The sequence below is a fragment of the Antrostomus carolinensis genome, unplaced genomic scaffold (assembly GCF_000700745.2).
Source record: "Antrostomus carolinensis isolate BGI_N321 unplaced genomic scaffold, ASM70074v2 scaffold2907, whole genome shotgun sequence".
Classification (NCBI taxonomy): domain Eukaryota; kingdom Metazoa; phylum Chordata; class Aves; order Caprimulgiformes; family Caprimulgidae; genus Antrostomus; species Antrostomus carolinensis.
This window is the reverse complement of record NW_010326434.1, coordinates 32,822-58,570: the sequence shown is the minus strand read 5'-3', so window position 1 is coordinate 58,570 and position 25,749 is coordinate 32,822. Positions and strand designations below refer to the sequence as shown.

The 25,749-nt window shown below is 39.2% G+C and overlaps 1 protein-coding gene across 1 annotated transcript in view; it reads right to left on the bottom strand.

The window, feature by feature from the left end:
- The window catches only part of PPIL2 (peptidylprolyl isomerase like 2), a 72,323-nt gene that overhangs the window by 13,931 nt on the left and 32,643 nt on the right, over positions 1–25,749 (bottom strand). Inside the window, exons 11-14 of the mRNA XM_029085856.1 lie at positions 25,491–25,597; positions 13,015–13,104; positions 11,550–11,583; positions 2,550–2,667 (exon numbers count right to left, since the gene is read on the bottom strand). Of these exons, the coding sequence (XP_028941689.1) occupies positions 2,550–2,667; positions 11,550–11,583; positions 13,015–13,104; positions 25,491–25,597 (349 nt within the window). The remainder of the gene's footprint in view (positions 1–2,549; positions 2,668–11,549; positions 11,584–13,014; positions 13,105–25,490; positions 25,598–25,749) is intronic.

Genomic DNA, 25,749 nt, shown 5'->3' with positions numbered 1-25,749 from the left:
AGAGGACAAGCCCTTCTCCTTCTATGCCTCCTCCCTGGGAGTCCTGCTGGCCAAACATCCTTTAACTCCCCTGTTTTGTCGGTTCCGTCTTGGATTTCTGGAGCTTTGACTTCTTGTTTTCATACCTTACTAACATCCCTAAATATTACTCTAAGCTTGGTGACTTGCACAAAGTCCAAGATTAATATGAGCATCTGCCTCCTTGGCCAGAGAGGCCCTGGGAAGCTCCTGTGGGACAGGGAAACAGGCATCCTGCTTGAGAAGTACATTTGCTGTGCATGATTGAGAGCTTGTACCCAGCAAATACAGTTAATGTAACAAAAAAAGCCCTCTGCCAGTGTAGACTTTATCTTTTAGGATATTTACTTTTGCATTTCCCTTTCATTAAGTTGGCCTGTCAGTGATCCACTTCTCCTCTGGAGAGAGCAAATTTGTGCTTTGGATATAAACAAGGCAGAAGAATAATTCCAAGTGTCAAATGTAATGAAAACCTGAGAAACCTGGATTTTTTATTTTTAATAATTGGACTTTTAATTTTGGGGGTTATATTTTTAAACTTAAACATGGGAACTAAAATACCAAATCCAAAGCAACCTTTTCAACTGAAACTTTCTCTAAAGCTTAATGCTTCTTTGGAAGACTTGGACTACAAGCATATGAGACAGAGGTTTCCACACTGTGGTCTGCAGACCATGATGGCCCATCTTGGCTGGACATGCCGTGCTGGCTCTCCTCCCTGTCTCCATCTGTTACACTACATTAGAGACAGCTAAAAATACATAAGCATTCCAAAGGCACTTTTCCATATAAGCAACTGTCTCAGGAATTATATGATTGCAAATAGGAGTGGCTACAATCTGCCTGACAATTAATTATGATGTAGCTTGTCTCAGGAAAGCTTTGAGATGCTGTGCAGAATGCAAAGTCCTACACAGGGCAAACGTTACAACTTAGCCTCTTTGCACCACATTATTCCTAGGTATCCAATACTTATCAAGTCGTCAATATGTAGCATTGTAATAAAATAAATCTGAGCAGTAGCAAATAATAGAGAAAGCTTCTCATCCATTGCCACAGTCAAAACAAAATTAAGGACAATGGAATTAACATAACTCAGGATGATCCTGGAGAAGTCCTGAGCGTTATTCGAGCATTACCAGCATTACCTTACACAGAGGACCCAGCTCACTCTGCACTGCAGTGTGTCTCACCTATGAGGAGAGTTATTCACCTAGTTCCTAAGGTCACAACAGTTGCCAGAAGTGTCTAAACATTGCCTAGGAAGCTTTATAAATACGGGCAGCTGGAATCTCTCAACTTCATATATAAAGGAATTTCATATTTCATTTGCAAATTTTAGGGGAACATGTGATCACATTTACAGCAGCAGATGATGTGACTCAATATGGCACATTACTCATGAACTGTCTCCAACAGCTGTTTCCAGAATACCTTTTTTTTTTAAAATAAATAAATTTTAAAAAGCGTCTTTACTCTCCCCTAGTTTAGCACCTGAGTGCTGGCAATAACATTCAAATCCAAAATAAGCTCTACAGCAACTCGATCCTGCAAACTGCCCAACATGTGCTTAGCCGTAACTATGTGAGTAAGCCTATTAAAGGCCCTGAGACAAGCACTCGTGTTTAATTAAAGCTAACCACACTACTGTATAGTTTACAAGCTGTAACAATACTTAGCATCATGAAGACCAACACCAAGACCCCCCTCCCTCCCACCCCAGTCCCAACACACAGTACTGTACATACACACACATGCACACTCTCTTTCCTGGGGCTCCCAATAAAAGTACAACATTTTTCTATTGCAGTACACAGAGAGCAACCAATAAATATTTGTATCAAAGTGAAATTGAACATTTTCAAAAGACTGCAGGCAAACACCCATATTAATGTTACACATAAAAAAGGTTATTACAACTTCAGTATCTTTACATTTCATTTGTTGTTCTTCCTGCTTCTTTATTCATTTTTTCCTCATTTTAGTCCTCAATCTGCTTTTGTACGTTGAAAATCAAGTAATTCTCAGTCCTAGATTCTGCACTCTGTCATGTCTGGGTTCTACACATTTCACCAGTGCAGAACAGTTCTCATTTATTTAAAATCAGGTGTGTAAAAAGAAGCAACATTTCCATAGAGCATATATATGTTTCATTTCGTTTCATTAAGCCCTTTCAAAACATTCAATAGGGGGCTAAATTTAAACCGAGTGAAGAGATGTAATGATCTTATAGAGGTAACACTGGAGGGACACTGACAAAAATTAACAAAATCTTCAAATAATAAAAACAGAAAAGACAAATTAATGATGATATAATAAACCTACAGGTCTTCCTTCTGTACTTTACTTTGCTCTTAGATTGGGTAACAGGAGCTGTAGCTACCCTGATTTCAATATGCAGCACTCCACAGAATATTTCACTTGACTGAACTTTAAAGAGTAGCTCGTAAAATGTCATTTGTTTTCTTAACAGAGTAAGACACAATGTCTAGAGGGAAACAATAAATCACAAAAAGCAAGTGACTACTTACAACTGTGATTTGTTTGTGTTGGGTCCTGAATTGGCCATACTAAGAACACCACGTCCCGTGTGGGACAAATTTGGCTTAAATTCATCTTTGAAAGGTTTTCCCCAGTAAGATTCTCCTCCTTAAAAGAGAAAAGATGATAGAAGTAATGTTTGTTTTCATTAGGTTCCCACTACATTTTACAACAGGCACTAACATTCAATTCAAGGTTTCTGGCACTTCTGATCACTACATGTATAATATATTCTTACCTCATCACTAGGCTAGTATTGAGCATGCTCTTGAAATCAGATGTTTGTAACTGGCAACACAATTCTGTGCCCCCACGCTACCAGCTGCAACAGACCAGGCTGTTTATCAACAGCATTATATACTGTGTGCTGAAGAACTGTCAAGGATTTAATTTTTTACTGCTAGCCCACCATAATTTTTCTTAATTTTGAGACATTAAATCTTTAAAAGTGGCTTCCTGACAAAACATAGAGCAAAGAATTACCAGTTTAATTGCACTCTGGATATAGCATTGCTTCCGGAAATAAAATATCAGGGAGATTAAATATGTTCAGAGAATCAACTAAGAATAGGAGCTATAAGCTCAAATGCTTAAGTTCTGGCTAGAATGGCAATATACATTCCTCCAAAATAAGAGGCAAAAATTAGATATTTGGACCAGATACTTGGATGATGTAAACACCTAAATGCAATGAAGACAAAAGGATGATAAAACTTTGCACAAGCCACAGAGCCAGCCCTCCAAAACTGATTTCTTTTCTGTGTCTGTGGATAGAAAGAGGGTCTGGGAGACCTCTCCTCGTGGCTGTCATTTTTGTATTATTTATGACAGATCTGACATTTTCATTTGCACTTTCCTCCAGGATCATTCTTTATAAGAAAAAAACGAAGGCTGAGATGAGTCATAGTTTTACAGTCAAATCCATAATCTTGTTTGACAAACCATGAAAAAATATTTCACCTTAGGGTAGTATTAAAAATAAACCAAACAAAACTATCCAAACAGGCAGCAAGACTGGTCTCTCTGCAGAAGGCTCAAGAATACTCTGGAGTAACTGTATCTCTTGCAAAGGAAGAGGTCAGTAAAGGATCTTTAGTGCTCAATGGCTATTTGCAGATGTAATACAGAAAAGCAGTTTGATGATACGGCGGCACAGGCAAGCAGCAAATAACGCTGAAGAATTGCTGAAAACCTTACGCAGAAAATCAGGAGAGTGCATCAAATGAGAAAAGAGTTTCAGATGATACCATGAAAACAAAGCATCACAGGTGGACAGCTGCAAGTGCAAGTGGAACTAAGTAGGCAAGAAATTTTGGAGGAAATTGACCCACTTAAAAACCCAATTAATCATGTTCAAAAGACCTATTAATAGAGTGTTGCCTGCTCTGCAGTTCGACAAGAGGCAGCAAAAGGGGACAAACCCTGTAGGGATTTTCTGTAATAAGGAGTAGATAAGGAGTGATTACTTCAGCAATCTTTGTCTACTAAATATTTTAAGATCAGCTAAATTACATCAGCTTGATCTCATATACCACTCTCTTCCAGTAGCAGGTGAAACGGATATGGTAGGGCTGCAGCCAGCTCAACTGTCTGGAAGATGGACCCAAAACCCCGTTATTCTAGCCAAATCCAAAGTGTTCAACCTATTAGAAAATGTCTTACCAGAAGCCAGTAATTTCCTTTGCTAATGAATCTTCCTGCAGGTTCTTATTTGCTAAAGAGGTTACTTGTGCAGTGCCTTAGTGACCTGCCTTGTTCAGAAAAACCAAGTTCTTGTAGGTTAGTAAATAAATAAATTATACTCAGAATACAGCAAGACTCCATGTCTGAACCAGAAACACACCTGCAAAGCCTGCAGGCCCACTGCCCACCAACAGCACTATGCTCTGCACAGTATTCTTCTTTCCCTCTTTGTCTTTCATCATTTTCACCTTTCCACTTTGATCTGGCCTAGCAGGGCAGCATCGAGGATGGGCTCCACACCACAAGCTGCTGCAGTGCCATTGCTTCACGCCCTGCATTTCTGTTCTCATCCATGGTCAAAGCTCTTTCTACCTGAGTAACAAACTTCTCTTGAAGGAACTCCTAATTATTCGTAAAGCAGATGCACTTGCTACAAGTTCTAACCCAGAGAAGTGTTTTTTGCCTAGAAATTTTCAGATAACACGCAAATGTGAACACATTCCACTGAGATGGTACAGAGCAGCAAGTTGTCAAACCCCTGAGTCTGTTACACCCTTCATATGCTTTCAGCTGATGTTGGAATTACAGTGTTGTCAAGCTGCTGAAAGAGGCTGAAATCAACCCTGAAGCTTTGCTGGTCAGAAAAATAATTCAAAAGGAAAAAGAAAAATTGTGAATGACAGAGAGACTCTCTGGCACAACAAGCAAGCACTCGCAGACAGGAGCAATGAGCCATGATCTTCAGGTTTTGGAATATTTATTTTTGTATGATTTCATTTCAGATTGTACACTGCAGGTCAGAATTAATCTCATATGTACGAAGACTAACTTTGGTTCATTCCAGTTCTCTGGAAAGAAGTGCTAATATTTTAGTAGATAGTTACAGCATGAGATCCAGTCCCTGCCTCCCTCTCTGTCTGCCATACAGCTGTTTCCAAGGCTAATTCTGTCTGCCTGGGAGCTGCAGGCAAGAACAGAGAATGTCCTGTGCAGCATTTGCCTAAAAGGCCAGACATCCCATAAAGGACATAGCTGAAGTGTCTGCAGAGGCCTGGCAGCGTGCACTGGCAAGGGGTGGTGGAGACACTGCAAAGGCAGCGAGACAGCAGTACAGGAACAGTGTGGGGGGGGTTGTTGGGTTTGGGGGTTTTTTTGTTTGTTTTGGGGGGTTTTTGTGGGGTTTTTTTAAGAGAAACCCAAATTTTTAATTTAAGAATACTTAAAAAAACCCTACCCAAAACAACCAAAGGTATTCTCCTTAAATTAAAAATAGCCTGAATGTGCTGTATGCTGTTTTTCAAACTCCTGCTAACCTCTGGAATCGTTCCAAGCTTTAAGTATCTGCTTGAAGCAGGACCAGACAGAGCAAGTCAGCAGATGGTGAGTTAAATGTATATATATTTTTAATTACTGAAACCCAGAATCACTTTCTCTCTGAAGATTAAGTACAAATCCCTCATTAGTTTACTGTCATGGCAGCACGTCTAATACTCAGCCAGGGGGGTCTGGAACAAGGATTTTAGATCCTTAACATTTTACTCTCTACGGTAGAGCTCAATGTAAACTTGGGAAAATAACTCACAGGCTCCAAACCTACTACTAATAATGATGAGGCATCTGGAAGTACCGAGCAGATTTTACTGTGGTCATTCCCCAGATGGCTGGGAAGTGTGGCTGTGCCATCTTCCTCATTTTTGAAAAGCAGAATGGATGCAGACAGAGGAGGTGGGACTGTCGCCCTGTCTAGCTCTAGCCCTCTCATGTTACACACCCAGTATCTGCCATAAAGAGAGGAGGCTCCTCCTTATATTCCCCAAATTTTCCCCTGAGAACGCACAGATCATTGCTGACTATATACGGAGTCACGATGATGCAAAAACCTCACCCCAAAGCTGATGTACCAGGCTACAAACAAAGCCCACGGAAAACAAGAATTGACTCTGGGGGTTAGAGTCACAGTGGGCAGCTCTGCCTGTCACTTCACCTTCTTCTCAGCTTACTCCCGGATAAGTTTATCTTCTGTCACGGTGGAGCTGTGTGTCTACTAGACTTGCAAATATTTCTGAGATACTACAACAAAAAGTGCTGGAAAAAAAATTCTGGGGGCTTCTGTGCTAAAAAACAGAGGGGTTCACATAGCAGCAGACATGCCCCCACATGGGTGCTGCCACTGGCTGGACTGGTGCTGGGAGCGCGAAAGGGAGCAGCACTTGCACCCTGCACATGTGGGTCTCCTGCCTGCCCAGAGCTGGAAATATACTTGGGATCGGCCATGGAAATACACAGGCTTTCTCCTAACAACAGCATCCATCCTGTGCACCGTCAAAGCCTTCAGCAGCTGGAAGGAGGTTTTGCACAATTTCATACAATAAAAATCAAATGCCTACCCAGATATCCAAGATTCAAAGCTGAAGGCAGCTGGGAACCACTTCCCCACATTTTTAATGAAAGAGAAAAATTCTCTTAAATTAAAGAGGTGTTGAGATGTTTACCTAATTCTTATACAGAGATGAAACCAAACAGACCACACAACTCACAGAAAAAATTAAGACTGTATTCATCATTTCCATGGCTATCCAGAGTGGCAAGATATATTTAGCTTGTAACTGAAGCATGGTTAGTTATTCAGCCTCATATCTGCATCTCGTGCTGATAGTGAAAAGGTGAATAGATCTAAACTGACATCTGAAGCAATCACACATTAACAGAAAAACACAGAAAAAAGCCACGTTTTCAGATTGTCATTTGAACTAAACCAGCTTATTCTCTGGTAGCTTTTATTCCTTCTAAAGGCATTTTTTTTCAGAAAGTAGTTTTTTTCTTTTTAAATTACAGAAGCTGTACAACTTTCTTGCAAAGAGCTGAGAGATGCAACCTAAAGCTTCAGAAATGTAGCATTCCAAAAGCCAGGTGTGGGCTGGGAATCATAATTCATGACAGTAGTGATTTTAAATAAATCCTTCCTTTTTCTGGCATAAAAATTGCTAAGCAGTGGTAAGGAAGTGGGAGGGCTCTGATTCACAAAAATGATGGCTTACTTTCTGTAATTTTCTTCTTGTCATTTGGAACAACGAGGTACATAATCACATCTGACACTTCTACAGAGCTTTCCAAGTAAGATTCTTGAATCATTTTGCAAATATGAAAGCCTTAGCTCAGCCAGTAAGTGCTTCTCCCCTTTCAGATAAGAGGACACGGTACTTTAACCCCACATACCAGAGGCTGGATTTCCAGGGAGGCTGCAATCTAAATGGAGTATGTTGCTAGGTAAAAAGGCCTTGCTCCCATCCTTTGCCTGAGCTTCAATCACGCAAGAAAAGGGGCTCTAAAACTGGTTGCATTTTAGGAACTTGCCTTGTTAGGAAATCACATCACAGAACTGACCAAGTTTGTTCACAGCCCTTTGCTATTGACAGTTCAGAGCTCTGTTCGTTGCCAACCAAAACGCAATTCCCATCTACGAGTGGTATTTTGGACTTTTACAGCTGTTCCACGCCTCCTTCCTGACCTCCTGGATTCATAAATGGACAGAGGCACATACAAGCTGATTCATGAGACCTTCCAAGAGGTTGCAAGTAAGAGCAGCTGAAAAGTGCCTGTGCTACTTTGCAAATGTAATGCTTTGTGTATAGTTTTCCCTTTTTCATACAAAAGGGTTAGGATATTAAACCTATTTTTCTTACATGCAAATTTTCTTCTATTATTTGGAACACTGAAAATACAGAGCAGCTGCTCTACTTGCACTAGCTTGAGGTAGAATTACTCACAACGTTCAACCACTTAGTTGTTATGAACAGCAGGAAAAGAGGTACATCACCAATCTAAAATTCATTTTCAAATAATTAATCATTACAAAGAATGACCATGACTCAGCTTATTGCTCTGAATACTGCCTCGATGGGTGGTCATTTTCTTAGAAAAGAAATAAGCTGCTGCAGCACAGCACAATTTCTCCCAGTAGTCTTACAAAACTTTAAGTTGAAGGCTGTAGAAGGTTAGTTTGGTCCCTAAATCAGTGTCAACCTTCCAGGACTGTATAACTAACTGCTTTGTCAGTGCAGGTCTGCCAGCTAAGCTAAGGCAAAACTCTATTCCTCACTCTTTTCCCAGTGTGGTATCTCAACTTCTAGATGCCATAATGCTAATTTCCACCCTCCTCTATCTCAAGGTTAACTGCTGAGTACCAGGAGTCAGTTGTCCTTCACATGTCTGCTAGGTCACAGTTACTTTTTTGACAGCCTAACAAGAGACTCAAAAAGGACACATTAGGGTGCTGCATAACCAATAAAAAAAAGAAGGATCAATACTGCTTATAGATAAGACTGTTCAGCTGGAGTAGCCATGGAGGTGGACAGTCAGTGACAACCAGCTTGGCATTTTACATCTGTGAAATGCTTCCAAAACACAAGCATACTTAGCTAGGTGAGCCCAGAGCACAGTTGCAGTCTATGCATGCATGACATGGAACCTTATGTCAAGTTGTACTGAATGTGCCCAAATCCACCCAGAAGCCAAACAGTCCTGGGCTTAGTTAGCAATGGAGTGGGTGACCATCTAAGCATTTGGGTATTGCAACCATAAACCTGACACCTGTTGCTGAGCATGGGATGAACGTCAGATGACAGAAACCAAACGATGGGAAGATTTTTGAACAAGTCTGTTCTAGTTCCTGAGTTGATGAACAGGAATAATTAAATAAAAATAACAAAACAAAAATATATACAGGCTTAATGCACCTTCCACATATCAGCTTGGAAAAGGTGGGTGGTTTTGTCCCAAACCTCTTAGCCAGAAAATTTCAGTTAAAGCAGAAGTTTCTATGTAGAAGAGGAAATAAAGGATTTTATTTTTTTCTGAAGTCTTCCTAGAAGAGGCTCTAATATAAACAATTCTGGCAGTTTATTGGCATTTAAAAGGTAACCTCCAAATAGCCTTCCCTATTGCTAATTGAAATATCTGGGAAGAAAACCCTGTTCTACTCTTACATGCTTCTCTGACGTTAGAGAAATTGTTATTTACTTCCCCAGTAAACCTCTAAAGACCATTAAATCTTACAGACATTTTAGCTTTCAAAAATGCATTTTTTTTTTCCTAAGAAGCAGTGCATCAAAGAAATATTGAAATTCCTTTCAGCTGCCAGAAGAAATAAAAAAGGGAATTTATACTACAAATAACATACAAGACCCAGGTAAAAAAGGTACAAAGTACTGAATCCCAGTGCATTACTCCAAGCTTTCCTAACATGTGAATGCTTCTGATCACATTAATAATATGCAAACCAATGGAGCAAAAGTTTTACAACACAGGAGCCTAGGAGAGCATCACTATATTCCGACACTGCTGCTGAGCTGTACCTTCCTCTGGCTGCGCTGCTGCGGAGAGACACGAAGCCAGACAGGCACCTTAGGTCTGGCCACCCTCTTACAGCATGTGGCTCCAGATATGAAAGTGAAATTTCTGCCTCACGTTCAAGTATCCAGGACCTATCAGGTAGCGAGGAAAAAAACCTGACAGACTACTTGCACTCTGTGAACTGTCTAAGCGGCTTCATTTAAGTAAGGATTAAACACACAGGCATGATAGTTCAAAAGAAATCTAGTAGCCCACCAGGCCACCCATTTACAATATTTTCTTGTGATAGTATCATATTCAATATATGATTAAGTAAGGCTATCTAAAATTCAGCTCTCTTCAAAAAATAAAAAACATTCAGTTGCATCATTTGGACTCTACAATAATTGCAAACAGTCTCTAAAAATCTACACCACTTGAGTGTACACCATCCGTTTTATTAGAACTTTAATAGTCTTGACAGATGTTTGCAAGATACCTTGCCTGCAATATATTTGTATTTAATTAAGAATGAAAAGGAGGAAAACAAGATGGAAAAGACTAGAGGTCATGAGACTCCTTTTTTAAATGAAAGGATATACACAGGAGGTTTTTTCTCCTATGGGTTTATTTGCATTTTACTTCCTACTTGCTTTGCCAGTTGAGCTGAGTCTTGACCTTCAATGCAGCTGCACTGACAGTCCTCTGCCTACTGTTAATTGTGCTGTCTTACAATACTTTTACATTTGCACAAATAGAGACAAGAATGACACCAGCAAGTTAATTTTAATTCCACAGCAGGATCTGAACTCCACCCTACTAGGGTGAAAGGTGTCTGAGTCAACCCATTAAATTTCTCCTGTCTTCTGACACCTCTTTAATTTCTCATCTTAAAAGATGTTCCTAATTATGTCTTTTGGGATTTGAACTGAAACTTTCCTTTTAACAAAATCAAATCACATTTCTTTTGACAGTCCAAGCATATATAGTAACAAGTCTTGTTAATGGACTTCTGCCATCAAAACACAGAACCTTTAACTAGTCTCAAATCTTAAGAGTAGGTAACTGTTGAATATTGCATGCAGCAGAAGTAAAGCTATTGGGCAACTCACACTAATATTATTTACAGAGTAAACAGAGCTGAAGTATTTAAGAACTACAAAGACAACTTTTTTGTATGACCTGTGAGAACACACAGAATAATATAGTACTTGCATATATGTGACACATGTATGAATTAGAACAAAAATGCGCAGAACCCCACAGGAGCAGGTGAGGAGCTGTGGATGCTGATAACATCTGCAAGTGGGTAGATAAAAGGTGCAAGTGGAAAATGAGCAAATTTGCAGCAGCAACTAGAGATATTACATGATGTATCTACTGTGGTTGGCAATGCTCAGAGGACCTTTCAGCTGCTAAGTCTCCTAACCATTTCTGATAGGACTGTTACACAGATCTCTGACTAAGGCAGAAAGAACAGGCAGAAGAGTTTAGTAACAGCGATCCCTAAAAGTTAGAAAAAGAGCAGCTTGGGCTTTACAAGGCAACTCCTGGGAGAACAGATGGTATCTGGCCATTCACCAATTCCGAGGCAGGTCTCAAGTATTTCATTAACGCTGAATTTGAAAGCAACTTTACATGGATGCATTTCTTCCTCTGTTCTTTGCCCTGTAAGGCCAGCTGTAAAATCACTATAATTTTTATTTATTTATTGGAAGGAAAAGGAAGCAAAGACCCAACAAGAATTTTACATGGAAGAGTGCCCAAGTTTTAGGCTGATAATATATCGGATGAAATTTTGAGCATAGTTAAAATGGTTGTAAAAATATAGCAATAAAACCTCTGCTTTAAAGTAGAAATACTCACAATATACCACATAACACCATCCGGAGAATTTTAATCTACAAGGTGTCTGGAAATAAATGTAACAATACAGCACATTAAGTGAAAATAGTTTGATTCAAACTTAACTTTACCTGTTCCTGTTCCAGTCGGATCACCTCCTTGGATCTGCAGAATTAAAATTAAATCAATAGGTTACATATATATCTGTGTGAAAGACATTAAATACAAGCCATAAAAGCTAATTCTGCTCAATTTTCTTCTTTCTATATCCTGGCAGGTTGACAAGTTAGCAACAAGGAAACCATTACTATTTATTTGGAGCGTCTTTTATCAGCTGGCTGTCATCTCCTACATTACTTATCCAAAAGCAGAATTACAGTTTTATAAAAATAATGGGTCTCTTGTGAGTATACAGGGAAAATAAAGAGTCTCAAATGGGTTATCCAGATCATCCTTTCTCTTATGTGCTGAGTTGTAAACTGCTTTTTAACTGATGATGCATTGCTTTTGGAACTGAAAAGGCTTTACATTTTGCTACCAATCCTACACATGATGAGAAGGCAAGAAATGAGGGAATATGGAATATTTTCTGTATCTGAATCTGTATTTCCCAGTATCCCTCCCCACTATCTGCAGTAGGAAAAATCTTCATGTGAAATCAATCTTTCAGCAACAAAATTAATCACTGTAAATCTTTCAGTAACAAAATTAACCAGTGTCTATATAGGCAGGATCAACAGAAATAATACTCTATATTGTAGTGCCAGTAGAGGGAGCGTGCCATGACTAGCTTCACAGTAACAGCACACAAGCACAATTTTAATTGTGAGTTTAACTACGAACTGAGATAAACAGTCCTGTCAAAAGAAAAAAAGCGCTTTTTTTAGGATGACAGGATGGAATGTCACATTCAGTGATGTCTCCTGAAAGATGTGCACTGCCTTCAAGATCAGGTTAATTCTCCTGAAAGGAAGTTAGAGGGCAGCTAAAATATCCTAAGCTGCCTGGACCATACCTATGTAAATAAAGATCTTTGGCTACCAAAGTCAACATTCTGTTTCACTAGATGCTCTCTAACTCCTTCACAAAGAAAGCCTAGGCACTTAGTCCTGGAGCACACTTGGGAAAGGATGATCTGACAGTATCCAAGTACCACAACCCGCAACAGAAACTCATCTGCTTTCTAAAGATTCATTTGAATGGGATCTCAACAGGCCACAGTATTACTTATCCAAATTAGCATTCCCTTCTCTCTCTCTCTCTCTCCTTCTGTTCATTAACCACCCACCTACAGCTTGGGGAAGATAACAAGAGCCTTGCCAAGGCAATGACTCTCAAAAGCTTTGTCTGGAATGCCAGCAAAAGCACTACTAAAAGCAGTGATGCTCCAAGTGACAATATTAGTCAGAGACAGTTGTTAGTAAGACTAGTAAGTACAAATTTAGTAAGTCAGGACAATTCTAGTTCTAATGGTATATTTAACATACATCTATTGCAAGTTGTCACACATGGAAGAAACTAAAACTGAATTAAGCTAAAGAAATATTTTGAGGACATCACATATTGTGCATCACCTGGTATTTGTTCAGTACTCACCACAAAATTACGAATTGATCTGTGAAAAATTGTTCCATCATAATAGTTCTTCTTGCACAATTTGATAAAGTTTTCGCATGTTCGGGGTGTCTGAAAGACAAACAAAAGTTTTAATTATGCAATAACTTTAGACCATCAAATTAGTAATTACACTGTTTACAAGAATAACTTTTCATTTGTACCTTACAAAGAAACAATCATGCAGGACTCTTGGAGAGGAATGAGTCTCTGTCTACAGAAAAAAAGTAATTTAAAAAACGCTCCTTTAAAGCATACTGGAGGGACACACCATGTTTTAAATAAATTAAACCCAGACCATTCAATTAGCACAAAGAAGTGTTGAACACCAGCTCAGATAACGTGAGCTCCCAGTAAACATAATGATGGTGAAAGCAGGCAAGCTCAAGAGACTTTCAAGTAACTTAGTTCCAGCAATGTATCATAATCCTGTTCCAAAGGCAGACTTCTAGCACTGAAAAAAGTTAATTTCCCCAGAGTAAGAAAGAACCTGACTTCTCTGCTTTCGAAGTGAGCACACTGAAGCTAACTGATAGAGAAGCATTTGGTCCTGTTCACCACTTGGAGCTAAAAATGGGACTACTAACCCCACAAGTGACTGGACCATTGGAAAAATTAAAAAGACAATTTGTTTTCAAAATTCTAAAAAAAAAAAAAAAAAAAAAGAAAAAAAAGGGAAGGGAAATATATTGCTAACTTCACTTTTCCATTGCAAATTAAAGCTATTTATTTGAATTTATGAGCCACTGCATTCAAAGAGTACCTTCCACTGTAATTGTACAGATTCTCTTCTCTGCAATAATAAAATACCTTCGGATGTACAAATACAAGTACAGAAACAGTCTGTTTTCTATACTTAGACATGTTTTCCAGCCCCACTATGGATTGTGAGCATAAATACATTTCAGTTTTATAAAAAGAATACATCTAACTAATCTGAGTTGTTACAGGCCTTGAAAATATCCTTATTGTTGTATGTGCTTGCAACTAAAACCCCAGTATGAGTTGCAATGTCTCTAAATGACCACACACAAGACCTGAAGCCTCTTTCTGATTCACTTCGCATTGGTATGACATCATTCTTGGTCTGAGAGCTGCAGAGAGACAGAGTGAGACTGAGCCTTGCAACCTGAAGTGACTTAAAAGCAAAGAAATAAGGCAAGTCTAATTACAATCATCTAAGGATGAAGTAATCTCTATCTTTTTAAAAGCAGATCCATACAAGTATTCATCTGGAACCATACAGAACTTCAATTTTCTCTGTTTTTTCATCTGAAACACAATCATTATCATCCCTCTTTATTTACACTGAAATTTCTCTTACTTATCCAAACAAACTCTACCTGCCATTATAAATTCTTTATAATGATTCATTCTGAATTACTCTACACAGATACAGACGACAGTTGTCAGCTGGGCGATAACTGGAAAAATAAACAAATTGTAATGCAATCTTACACCAGCTATTATCTATAATAATTTCCTATATACTTCATTACTGGCTTAAAATGATAATGGTACCATAATAGATTTATGGTAGAATGCCACTAGGACACATATTTTGATAGCATCCTGAGGGCAACTTGTAAGTAAATATATTCCACAAAAATTGTTTCAAGCAATAGGAGGTTTTCCTACTGTTTCAATGTTTATAGCAAATTTGAAAATTCTTCTTTGAATTGGACATATATGCTTGAAAATAATCTTTGTACATAACCTTTCAAGTAAAATTTAACCCCTGAAGAATCATTTGTGTAGTCTATGCTTCCTTTATAAGATAATATCATAACAGGCTTGATCCTAATGTAGGGCTATTAGTTATCGCTCATGAAAAATGTCAGTAAGGACCAAAATAAGTTTACAAAATTTCTTTATGAATCAGAAATGGAATCATCAGCTTTTAGCCGAAGGCACTTTATCTCATGAGAACCAAGCACTCTTTGGAGAGAGAGACATAGTTAATAAGTTCTCTGGGTGGAATACAGCAACCTGTAATTAATTTTGTAAGAAAAATGAAGTCAGGCAAAAGACTCAGTCCCCTAGGAATACATACCAAACCATTTTAAATTTGCACAAAGTTGATAACCCAATACAGATTTCCTATTTATCTTCAAAACAGTATTTGTAAAATATACATCAAAAACCCCAGTTCTAGCAATGTATTTTTTATGTTGGACCTATGCTGACCCTTCTCTCTAAATGGATTTCTAGTTATACCTTTTCCCAGAAACAAGCTTTTCAAATGCAACTGCAGAAATACTTACTATACATGCAATAATGATTTCACTGCAAGGTTTTCTTTAAATAATTGCCACCAAATTGGTTCCCATGGTCACCTCATGCATCATACAGATACATCTGGCAGTTAAACAGTTCCTTAGCAACATTACCATTACCTTAGATGGTGCTTTTTAGTAGACGCAAATAAAAAGGTTTGCATTCAATCAGTAATAAACCACAGTTTCAGTTGATCTAGAATATCTGGCTCGGATTATCTGATTTATTCAAAGCAGTTAATGTTCCTGCCAAATCTCACACTGCCAAGCACATTTCAGGGACCTTTTAAAGCAGCATCCTGTCCAAAGCAGGAGAAAAAGGCTTGAGGTTTATGGGGAAGGTGTAGATCCTCAGTAATGAAGTTACATTCTGCATTGACCATATAAACAAGGTCAGTCTTTGAAGTCTTTGTTCCAACTACAAAGACTGATGAGAAATATATATAAACAAACCTGACTTTGTTATTTGAATGTAACATCTTGTGGAAGATGTCAGACTCACAGTCTTGGAATGCAAAACTGTCTACTTCTTCAAAAACTTCCTCCACACCACTTGCCTCACACCATTTCTGAAGGAGGAGGGGATGGTCGAGGCACCTGGAAATGGAGAACTGCAGGAAGCAACACTCGCTGCCTCATTATTGACAATGGGCTCCAGGATCTCTTTTTACTTATGGCTGTTCTTGTCTCAAATTGACCTCAACAGCAGCAACTAACTTTTCCCTCTTTACACCTTCTACATTAAGCAGAAAATTATTTAAATTATTTTAATCTGCTGACTATGATGTAGTCTTATATGTAAGAAAGTCAAGGGAAAAAACACCACCCTAATTTGTTAACCTGTTGATCTGAAAGCCAGTGACAGAAAAAAGGTTATGTTTTAAATCTACTGCAATATCTTCTCAGAAGGATGCAGTGATAGTCCTAAGAAGTCAAATTTTTAAATTGTGGAAGGCTTTTCTCTCCTAAGATTGTGGTAGGACAGTCCTGAGAAATCTTCGTTTCCTTTGGTCAAGTTGGGACCATAAAAGTGAACGCAGTATCTCTGTATGATGTCCTTCAACTTACAGACACTCTTCCCTCCAAATGAAAAACAGTAACAAAAAAACCTTAATTCATACCAAAAATAAGTCTCCTGCTCCAACTATGCTCCCTACTTATTTTGTAGATGCCAGATAACTGTCTTTCAACTGTTGAAAATTCACACCCAAGACAAGTGGTAAAATTTTAATAAACTCTTGGAGACAGGAATCCAGAAGAACACTTATCCCAGAAGACGACACAAATGCTTTGCTTGGCTCACAGATATGTATTATTTAATAGGGCAACAGCCCAATGGTTTTCTAATTATGTTTAAGCCTCCATGTAGGTAACATATGTAGAGTAAGTGACTCTACATGGAAATACCAGCACTCTACCACTTACTAGGTCCACACAAATTTCAGAATTAAAGAGAAATTGCTACTAAGAATGACCACGCTAACACAACAGTGACAAGAGACTGATTTGAAATCACAGATCCTATGAAAACACTGAAGAGAGGAATACACAACTTAGAACACCAAAGCAAACCAGAAAAAACCCTGATTCCTTACTATAAAGTTCTAGGAGAAACACAGATTTTATCTTGTTCCACTTTTAAGTATTAACTGAGCCAATTTTAGTTTCCTTTTTGCCTGCAAGGGTGGCTCCAAACCAGGTAAAATTAAACTCTCGCTGCATCCGGAGACCTGAGGGGTAAGACTAACCAAGCCAGGTCACTATCTAATTTCTCAGTTTGCAGCTCTCCTTTCTCATCAGTTAAAATGGGTCATTACATTTGTAAAAGTTACCTTAAGTCAGAATTTTTATTGGACAACTGAAGAGCCAACCAGAAGCAGATTAAAAACCTGCGGCGCTCCTGTTGCCAAGGTACGGGAGATTGGAAAAGAGAAGAGCTTCTGAGTCGTTGCCATGACTGCAAGGAAGAAGGCTTTACTATGTGAAGAGCTAATCATTTCAAAATGCTCCATCCCTTGAGGATCTGCATGAACCTTGAAATTTCACACTAAGCATTCAGAAGCTGTCATTCGCACATCTGTGTAATTTCCTTGTGCTAATTCCACTTCCCTTTTATTTCTTTTTGTCTCTCTAAATTGGATGAACTGTAGTAGTTGCACTAAACTACAGAACCTTGATATATGCTCATTAACCCTATGTTTCAAAGCAGAAATAATGTGAAAGAATTAAAAGCTCATTTCTCACAAATTAAAATTGCATTCTACAGCCTTCATCTTATCACACAAATGCCAGAATCCTGATATTAAGAGGCATGAACTAGTTATGGAAATTTCTAAAGCTTCAAACAAAGCCTGCCATTTTTTTAGCACAGATCTCCTTTAAAATGCAAGGTGGATTTTGTTTTGCTTTAGTCCATTCATTTACTTTTTTTTTTTTTTTCTTATTATATAGAGCAATCCTTGCAGTCTACGTACCCCACAGGGAAGAACTTACCCTAATAAAAGCTTGGCTTTATTTAGGGCTTAGTCAGAGGCAACTGTAATGGAGCAGTTTCAGGAATCACCATCTATCAGGTACAAGTGTCTGTTCTCTCCTCTAAGTCATGGAAAGAAACTGGATATATAAATGTTTCTTGTGTATCTCAATGCATAATACTGTACTGGAATGCACTTTAAGTTACCCCACTTCACTATGCACCAATGGACTAGAAGCACACTCCATTTGTTTCAGAGCAAGAGGGACAAGAAAATCCAAAACTCCACAAAGCCCACTGCAGAAGTGCTGGGAGAATTTCACTGCAGGAAGCCCGTGACATTTCCTGCAGGAGAAATATTTACTACAGACCCAAACATCACCCCCTGCCAGCTCTGCTTTCCTCATAACAGTTCTCCTGCATGCAAGAGGGGTTGAGCTGGTGACAGGTTATGGTGGCAAACAACAGCTGCCTACGCTGGTTCAGTTCAAAAAAGACACAGTTCATATAAGGGACACTGTTCTCAATCTGGTCATACAGTGAGCAAATGTGCTCGGGTCAATTAGCGATCTATGATCAGAACAGCACAGCTCCGCTGAGAGAGCACTGGGAGAGATGAAAGTATCGTGGCATCGCAGGGTAAAACACTTGGCCAGACTCTCAACTGATATTAAAAAAGAACCAGAAGAAGCAAACTATGCCTCGGGTAATAGATTGCTGACTTGATAGCAAATGTTTGCCTATTTTGCTACCTCAAAGCTTGCTCAGAACAAAGAGCAGAATTACTGCATTCACATTACACAGAAACCCAGTCTAATTTAATTAGCTATTTAGCAAAGATTCCAGCAGATAGTTAAATTTCACTTTTCAAAGGCATTTCTTCCACAGTACTGACATTAATGATGCTACCAAAGATGTTTTCAAAGTCTAAGCAAGATGCTCAGCTTAGACAAGATGCCAATAAAAAAATGACATACTCCAGTTTTATTTTTCACTTTTTTGCAAGTACAGGGACAATCAATCAGTTTAGCTGAGCACAACTCAAGTTAAACAAGGCATTTAATTCACTCATCTAATTTGTCAATGTTAACTACTAGCTCTCCAGAGGCAGAGTCATCATCCCTAGCCGCAGTCATTACTTTTCCTCTAACTTTTTTTTATTGCAGTGGTAAAGAAGAAAACAACCCTCTCCCCTCCTCTCAAATTTGTCAGTCACACAAGGGTTGAGGTGCTTGTCAGACAGTGTGGTGCAGGGCTGGGTGCTGATGAGGATGGGGCCAGCAAGCATGATACAGTACCACTAGGTACCGTCTAAATGAGAGCACAACTTTAACTGCTTGAGTAACCTCCAGCAGTTGTAAAATGTGGGAGTATTGCAGGTCCCACAGTGGCTCCCTGGCATTTCGTCAGTCTGCAACTGGCCCATAAATGCCACCTTTTCAGAAGATGCCACCTGTAAGCACTTCCACACCAGACAGCAAAGCTCTGGTAGCTGTCAGCCTCCCAAGGTCACCCTGTTATCAGAAGAGCCAAGGTACAAACAAGAAACACGTCAGAGGAAGATGAAAAGCAGCAGCTGTGTAACTCCAAACCGCCCGCCTCATCCTTGGGTTCGGGATCACTAAGTGGCAGATGCAGCTGCTATGGGATGGCTGCACCATCAAGTGTCAAAAACCAAGCGAGACAATCCAATAACAATCGATTCCAGCTTGTCAGGGGGCTGGGGAGGTGAAAAGTCCAAATGTGTGAAATGCCTTCCCACCAATTACCCAAGGCCAAAGGCTGCCAGGAAACTGTGCAGAGACAGCCAAGGGCAGCAAGCCCTGCAGTGCAGGGAAAGGTTCACAGCGAGGTGGCTGAGCACCTTCCTTAAGCCCACCTTGAATGTCCCACTCAAGCATGGGCAGCAGGAGACACTGGGGACTGCCACTGCCCCTTCACTGCTGCAAAACAGCACCGAGGACAAGTGCACGATGACAGCATCCAGATAAAGCATTGCCTACTAACATCTTGCATGAAAATGTTTCTCCTTTCTCAAGCATGGGTGTTATGACCCCAAAGTTAAAACCTTTTTAAATATTAGCTTTTAGTCACTTAAGAGCAACAACCTGTTAAACACTATGGCTGCACAGAGACATTTCACTCTCAACCACAAAGAGCAAGAGATCTGTCTGCTACTGTAGCACTTTGCAATAAAAACACACCAGGAACAACAAACATTTTTATCTAGCTGTTCTCCTGCTGGAAAAGGACAGTTTTGTTTGTTTGTTTTTAGATTTTGTTGACAAGAACTTTCAAAGTTGAAAGCTGCAGCTCTTCCTACAATGACCTATTCTGATAAAAAAAAAATACGAAATAAGCCATTTACAACCATGCCAAGACCACTGTACTTCATCCCTACAACCATATTACTGGGTGAACAAGACACTGGTAAAACATCAGCCAGTTATTTGCTGGACAGTGCCACAGTGATGCTGACAGAAAGTGAGTAGAATGAATGTTTAAATCAGAAAGAAAATGCTAGATTTTGGAACACTGGGGAACCTCATCATGCCAGGAGGTCAAAGGATTTTTTCAGCAACTCTCTTTTTCTCATACTGGAAATGGGTAAGAAGTTTACAGGCTTCTGATCTTCAGAACAGTCCCTCACACAAAAGGGGAGATGATTTCAAAGACCAGGGTCTGGATTACACATTTATAGATCACAGGCATATTTAACAGGTCAAAGGGCCTCAAAAGATTAAAACATCAGTGTTTGTAGAATAATGGCTTCTTCAGATAGTTATGCCAAGACATCATCATTAAGCAGGGTTTGCCAGGTCCTAAAACCTCAAAAAGCATTTGTGGAGTGCTAGATGGAGCTTTGAAATCCATCTCGCATTCTTCTTTGTTATGCCAACTTGCCCTTAAACCTTAAAGTATTAAACCTGAGAGACAGATGAATTTACAAAAACTGCCACGGCAGTTAACGGATTAGTGTTCAGTTACTGCTGTTGGTATGTGTTTAACCACCAGATCATTGCCCCACAGTGACCACTTGCATGAGGAGAACTCACAAAGGAGAGAAGGGAGACAGTACACCAAACTGCCTGCTCATCATTTTGACAGGGTGTTCTGGAATGTTAAATTCTTTTATATATATATTTCCATAGCACAAGGAAAATAAACAAGTACAAGCACTAAACAAGAAAGCCTCAAGGCAACCTAGAGGCAAAACTGGGAATTTTTATTCCCTTTCAATGGTGCAGAGACTAGGAGTCTGCTGCCCTGTCTATTCTTATGTAGGGCTGCTGATTCCAACAGGCAGCCAAGGTTATTTGTGTAGCTGCATTCCAGCACTCGAGTATCTCTGATACATGTTATTGCCTGGGAATTCAAAATTATACCCATATTTATTGCTCACTGTGAAATAAAAAATGGGATGCCATTGATTTAAAAAAATCCATAACCAAATGACATAGCCACATCATGCAAGTCCATGGCAGAATTCAGGGTTTACCAGCTCCTGGTTCTCCAATCTATTCATTACACCACGCTGCTTTTCTACTTCCAAATCCAAGTCAATTTGACTTTTTGCACAGGGTAAAGCCTCCACAATGCCTTAAGAGGCTGCTCCACCACCTGCATCACTAGAGTCACTAATACAGCAGAATACACACGGATGATAGACACAGTTGTTCCTAGCTGCATCCTGCTTACGCGGCTAAAAGAACTTGAGGAGATTAGAAAAATCACAGTAAATAAAATACAAATCCAGTGACAGTCATTGCCTTTCATCAGTTATTTTTTCATCATTTATTTGTTTGACGATGCATAAGAGCAGAGCTGAAAGAATAACACTTGGATGCTGTTAAATCTTCTGTACTCGCCAGAATTACTTTTGGCAAGCAGAATTTTTGTAAATTTGTTTTCAATTAGTGTATATAACAAATGGTGCATATGCCCAACCTAACTCAGCTTCCTGGAAAATGTCTCTAACAAATGGCCATCTGATTAGTCCCCATCAGGGGGAACATACTGTATCTGAATCAGAAGACTGGGAGAAAAATAAATGGCAACAAGGAGCACTACGCACACCGTTCTGATGCAAAGAGAACAGTAGTGTTACCTTTGCTCATTTGAGGCACAAAATCAAAAGGGTAGAAAAAATTCCAGATTATCTTCCAAAGTCTTTATTGTCTTTTCTCAGGTCAACAACTTATACCACACATTATCTTTCTGGAACCTAAGTGAAGTTTTCTGCTGCTCTGAACAAGTGATTTTAAACACAGAAAATATCTGGATTCTAGCACTATTTCATGCTCTCTTTCTGAACCCTGTCACAAAGTAACTGATGACTTCAATCACACTGCAGCACTGATTTCCTCCCCTGGATCAATACAAAAACATTTCTTGATTAGGTTTTTGGTGCTAGGAAGAATCTCATCACTATCAATCTCATTGATTGGCACCTTAAAGTACTAGTGTATGAAGATCCCTAGATTTATTTTTAAACAAAAGTTTCCACACATACATACAGACAACTCTAAACAATCCATACTGTCAGACAGCTCACAAAAAACAGGGGAAAACAGGAGACAGAAGAGCTGTGAAGGGAGAGGAAGTAAGAACCCAATGAGGGTACTGAAGGCAAAGAGGATATTGGGTGGACTTCAGAAGCAGTGCATGCTGCTGAGGGCACAACTGGAAGAATATTTTGCCTAAATAGACAGCCCATAGGCATGAAAATGCAATTGAAGACTCAGTAGACGTACTTTCTTCTCTATTTCAGCAAGATTACTTCACCTCAAAGTGTATATTGAAATCTAACCCATAAGATTATTTTAAAATGTAATTTGAATGTTCCAAGTCCTACCTCTGGACACAGGTATTCATTTGACATATTTATATAGCAATTTCGTCCTCAAGCTTCCTAAAGCATTTCACAATCATGTATTTGCAGTACTATGAAAATACAACCACTGCTAGGGTGGCTTCCATAATAACCAGAGCACAGGATATCGTTCAGCAATTAAAAAAAGGAGCCTGTGGTCAGGTCAAGACAACAACCAGTCAGGCTGTGTTCAGTCTTTAAAAAGAGAAGCTAAGCACCACTGTAATATGGCTTGTAAATTACATACTTGTTCCTGCAGTTGTACTCCTTGAGAGAGCAGATGTATGAATTTCCCAAATCACACATATTTTGTCTGAATTCAAACAGCAGTGATAACCTAATACTGCTACTGTCTCTCTCATTCACTCAAGCAACAAAGGTCTGTGTGGTGAATCCACGGGTCCCAAATCTGATGATCTCAGTGTGTGTAAATACAGTGCTTTGGGCTGAAATCTGTTTCTCCATGTCTTTCTGAAAAGTCAGGGTAATACCCATGCCAACTATGTTAAAAAAAAATCACCAAAGCTGAAAAGTCAGGTGCCAAAAAGCCTGTGCAACATTAACTTGGGTGAGCATTATGACACAGTCCAGTTCCCCCTGACTGCATTCAAGGACCTTACTTACATTCTACACTTTTGCAGGGAAACCAAATCCTGCATATAAACCATTTCACTACACAGTTCTAAATAGCCACCAGAACTGGTTCAGTCTGTGCACTGAATAAGCCAGAAGAGCTGATAGAAAGCTCAGCATGTGATTAATTAAGACTATTACCATGCATATTCACAAGCAGGGTGAATTGGATGTGTTTAGGAAGGCTTGGTTTTGGCATTTCCCTATTTTCTATGTCTATCTTTGCAATCTCAATAGATCCATTGTAGCTGATCTCTGTATATGTTTGTGACCTACATATGTGTTGTACGTTTGTAAGATGTTTGCTCTGTCTGCACTGAGCTACCTTATGTGTCTAACCTCAGTGTGATTCAGGAAAACCAAAGTTAGAAGCACAAACTCCTTATATAGTAAAGGGAGAAAATCAAGTGCCTCCCGGAAGAACTGATTTAATAGATCTAGGATGATGACCTAAAGTGGATGTTGTGAAAACCTCCTTAAATCAGCAAGTTTTTCCTACTTACTCTAAATATATATCTTTTTCCTCTCTGCAGTGCCAAAGGTCTGCTTAATTCACACAGATTCAATCGACACAAATAAATGAAAAAAACAGATGGCTAGAAGCCAGTGTCCAAGTAGGTCTGGTTGTGTAAAACAGTGCACACTTCCAACGTGCACATGAGGAAGTGGTGTGTGTGAAAGGGAGATGAACAGGAATTCATCTGGAAAAAAGGAAACACAATAGATATCACACAGGAAGTTTATAATGGGCAATTGAGACTGGGTCCTCAGGACTGAGTGACACTGGTCACATATGTGGCCGAAAAACCCACACTGATAAGAATAGCTGCAGTCAGCTTGCATTAGCCAGGAGTCAGTTTGAGAACATATGGCAAAACAAATGATTCAATTCAATCTGCTCATTCTGCTACTTCCCCCAAATATTGCTGTACTAACATCCTCTGCTTTTTGCCTTACTACAGTGTTACTATTTAAGAGCATGGAAAACACCTGTAAGGATGACAGGGACCTACAGAATTACTAGCATGATATGCTGCTGTGGAGATTCTCATACTGTTTCCATAGCCTGAGATGTTTACACATATTGTGCTCCTTCCTTGTGCAAGAGAAAGGAAGAGAAGGGAAAGCTAATAGGCTTGTCCCGTTTGCTGCTTTTTCTTTCTCCCAGGCAAAAAATAATGCATTCTCTCAGCGCATCTCTGGATTTCAAACCAGGCACCCCAGCTCCAAGCCAGCACCACTGTCCTTAAGTTTTGTGAGGTCACAACAAGCAGAAGTTTTGCCATTTAAACCCCTAGTCACATCTTTCAACTTCCTAAAACATTTACCTACAGGCCTATAATCTCTTGAGATAAAAATCTCAGTAAACAATGGAAGGTTTGGGCTTCTCACATTGAAAAGTTTTTTCCTTTTATAGATATAGTTGTACAAATAAATAAGGCAGCACATTAGCAAACAGTGACGTCTGAGACATCAGTGTTGCCACAACTCATCTGTCTATCACAAATCTTGCCATGTTTATTATTTTAAGAGCCACAGATTTCCTGCAGAATCAGACTGCACTGAGTATAAAAAACTCTAGTCTGTTGTTTTTTAAAATGAACATCTAACCTCTTAACAGCAAAGGGAAGACATTTGAAAACTTGACCCTTAAAAACTGAGAGAGCAGGAAGTAAAAAAACCATATTTTAAGGATTTCATTTAGGTTTGTTCTGTAAAGCTCAGGATTTAGAAGTAAATCTAACCATTTCTGGGGATCTTAACTACATGTACTCAGGCTGACAGACTGCCCTCAGTTTCACTGAGATTATTTTCCTAGTACTGCCAGTAACCTTGGGTTTTTCTCCCTTCTCTGTGCTCTTCCTTCTTTTTTCTCTCTACCTTCCTTGTCATTATTTGGGTCTTTATAATCCTGACCTTTTGAAGTTCTAAACATGTAACTTAACATGTTGTAAGTAGACCACTAAAATGCATGGGACTTCTCACAGAGAACACTTATACATATAGTAGTAGAATATATAAAATAATATATATACATTTTACAATGGAGTTTTGTGTATGTGTGAAAACACACCAAAATAACTGAAAGCTAGTTCTTTATCCGTATCTATTACAACTACACATTATTCCTTTCTTTGGACATTTCCATTGCCAGCTCCTATTCTGTTATCAAGAGAGACTTGTCTTAGGGGACACACAGTACCATATCACAGTGCAGCTCCAGGTTTAGGTCTCCTTTATTAGTGTGAAGTCGCACATAGCCCTTCTTCTTCACGTATTTGTACCGCACAACATCTTCTTCAATAGCAGCTGTATCAAAGCAAAAGACAATAATTAGCTCTCTGGAAGCCTACTCATTGATCTTTAGACACAATCTGAAAACAAATTGCTAGATTCTACTGTCTGACCTCTTCCTCTGGGGTACTGGGTCTTCAGGGACTGTACTCTGCAATTCATCTATG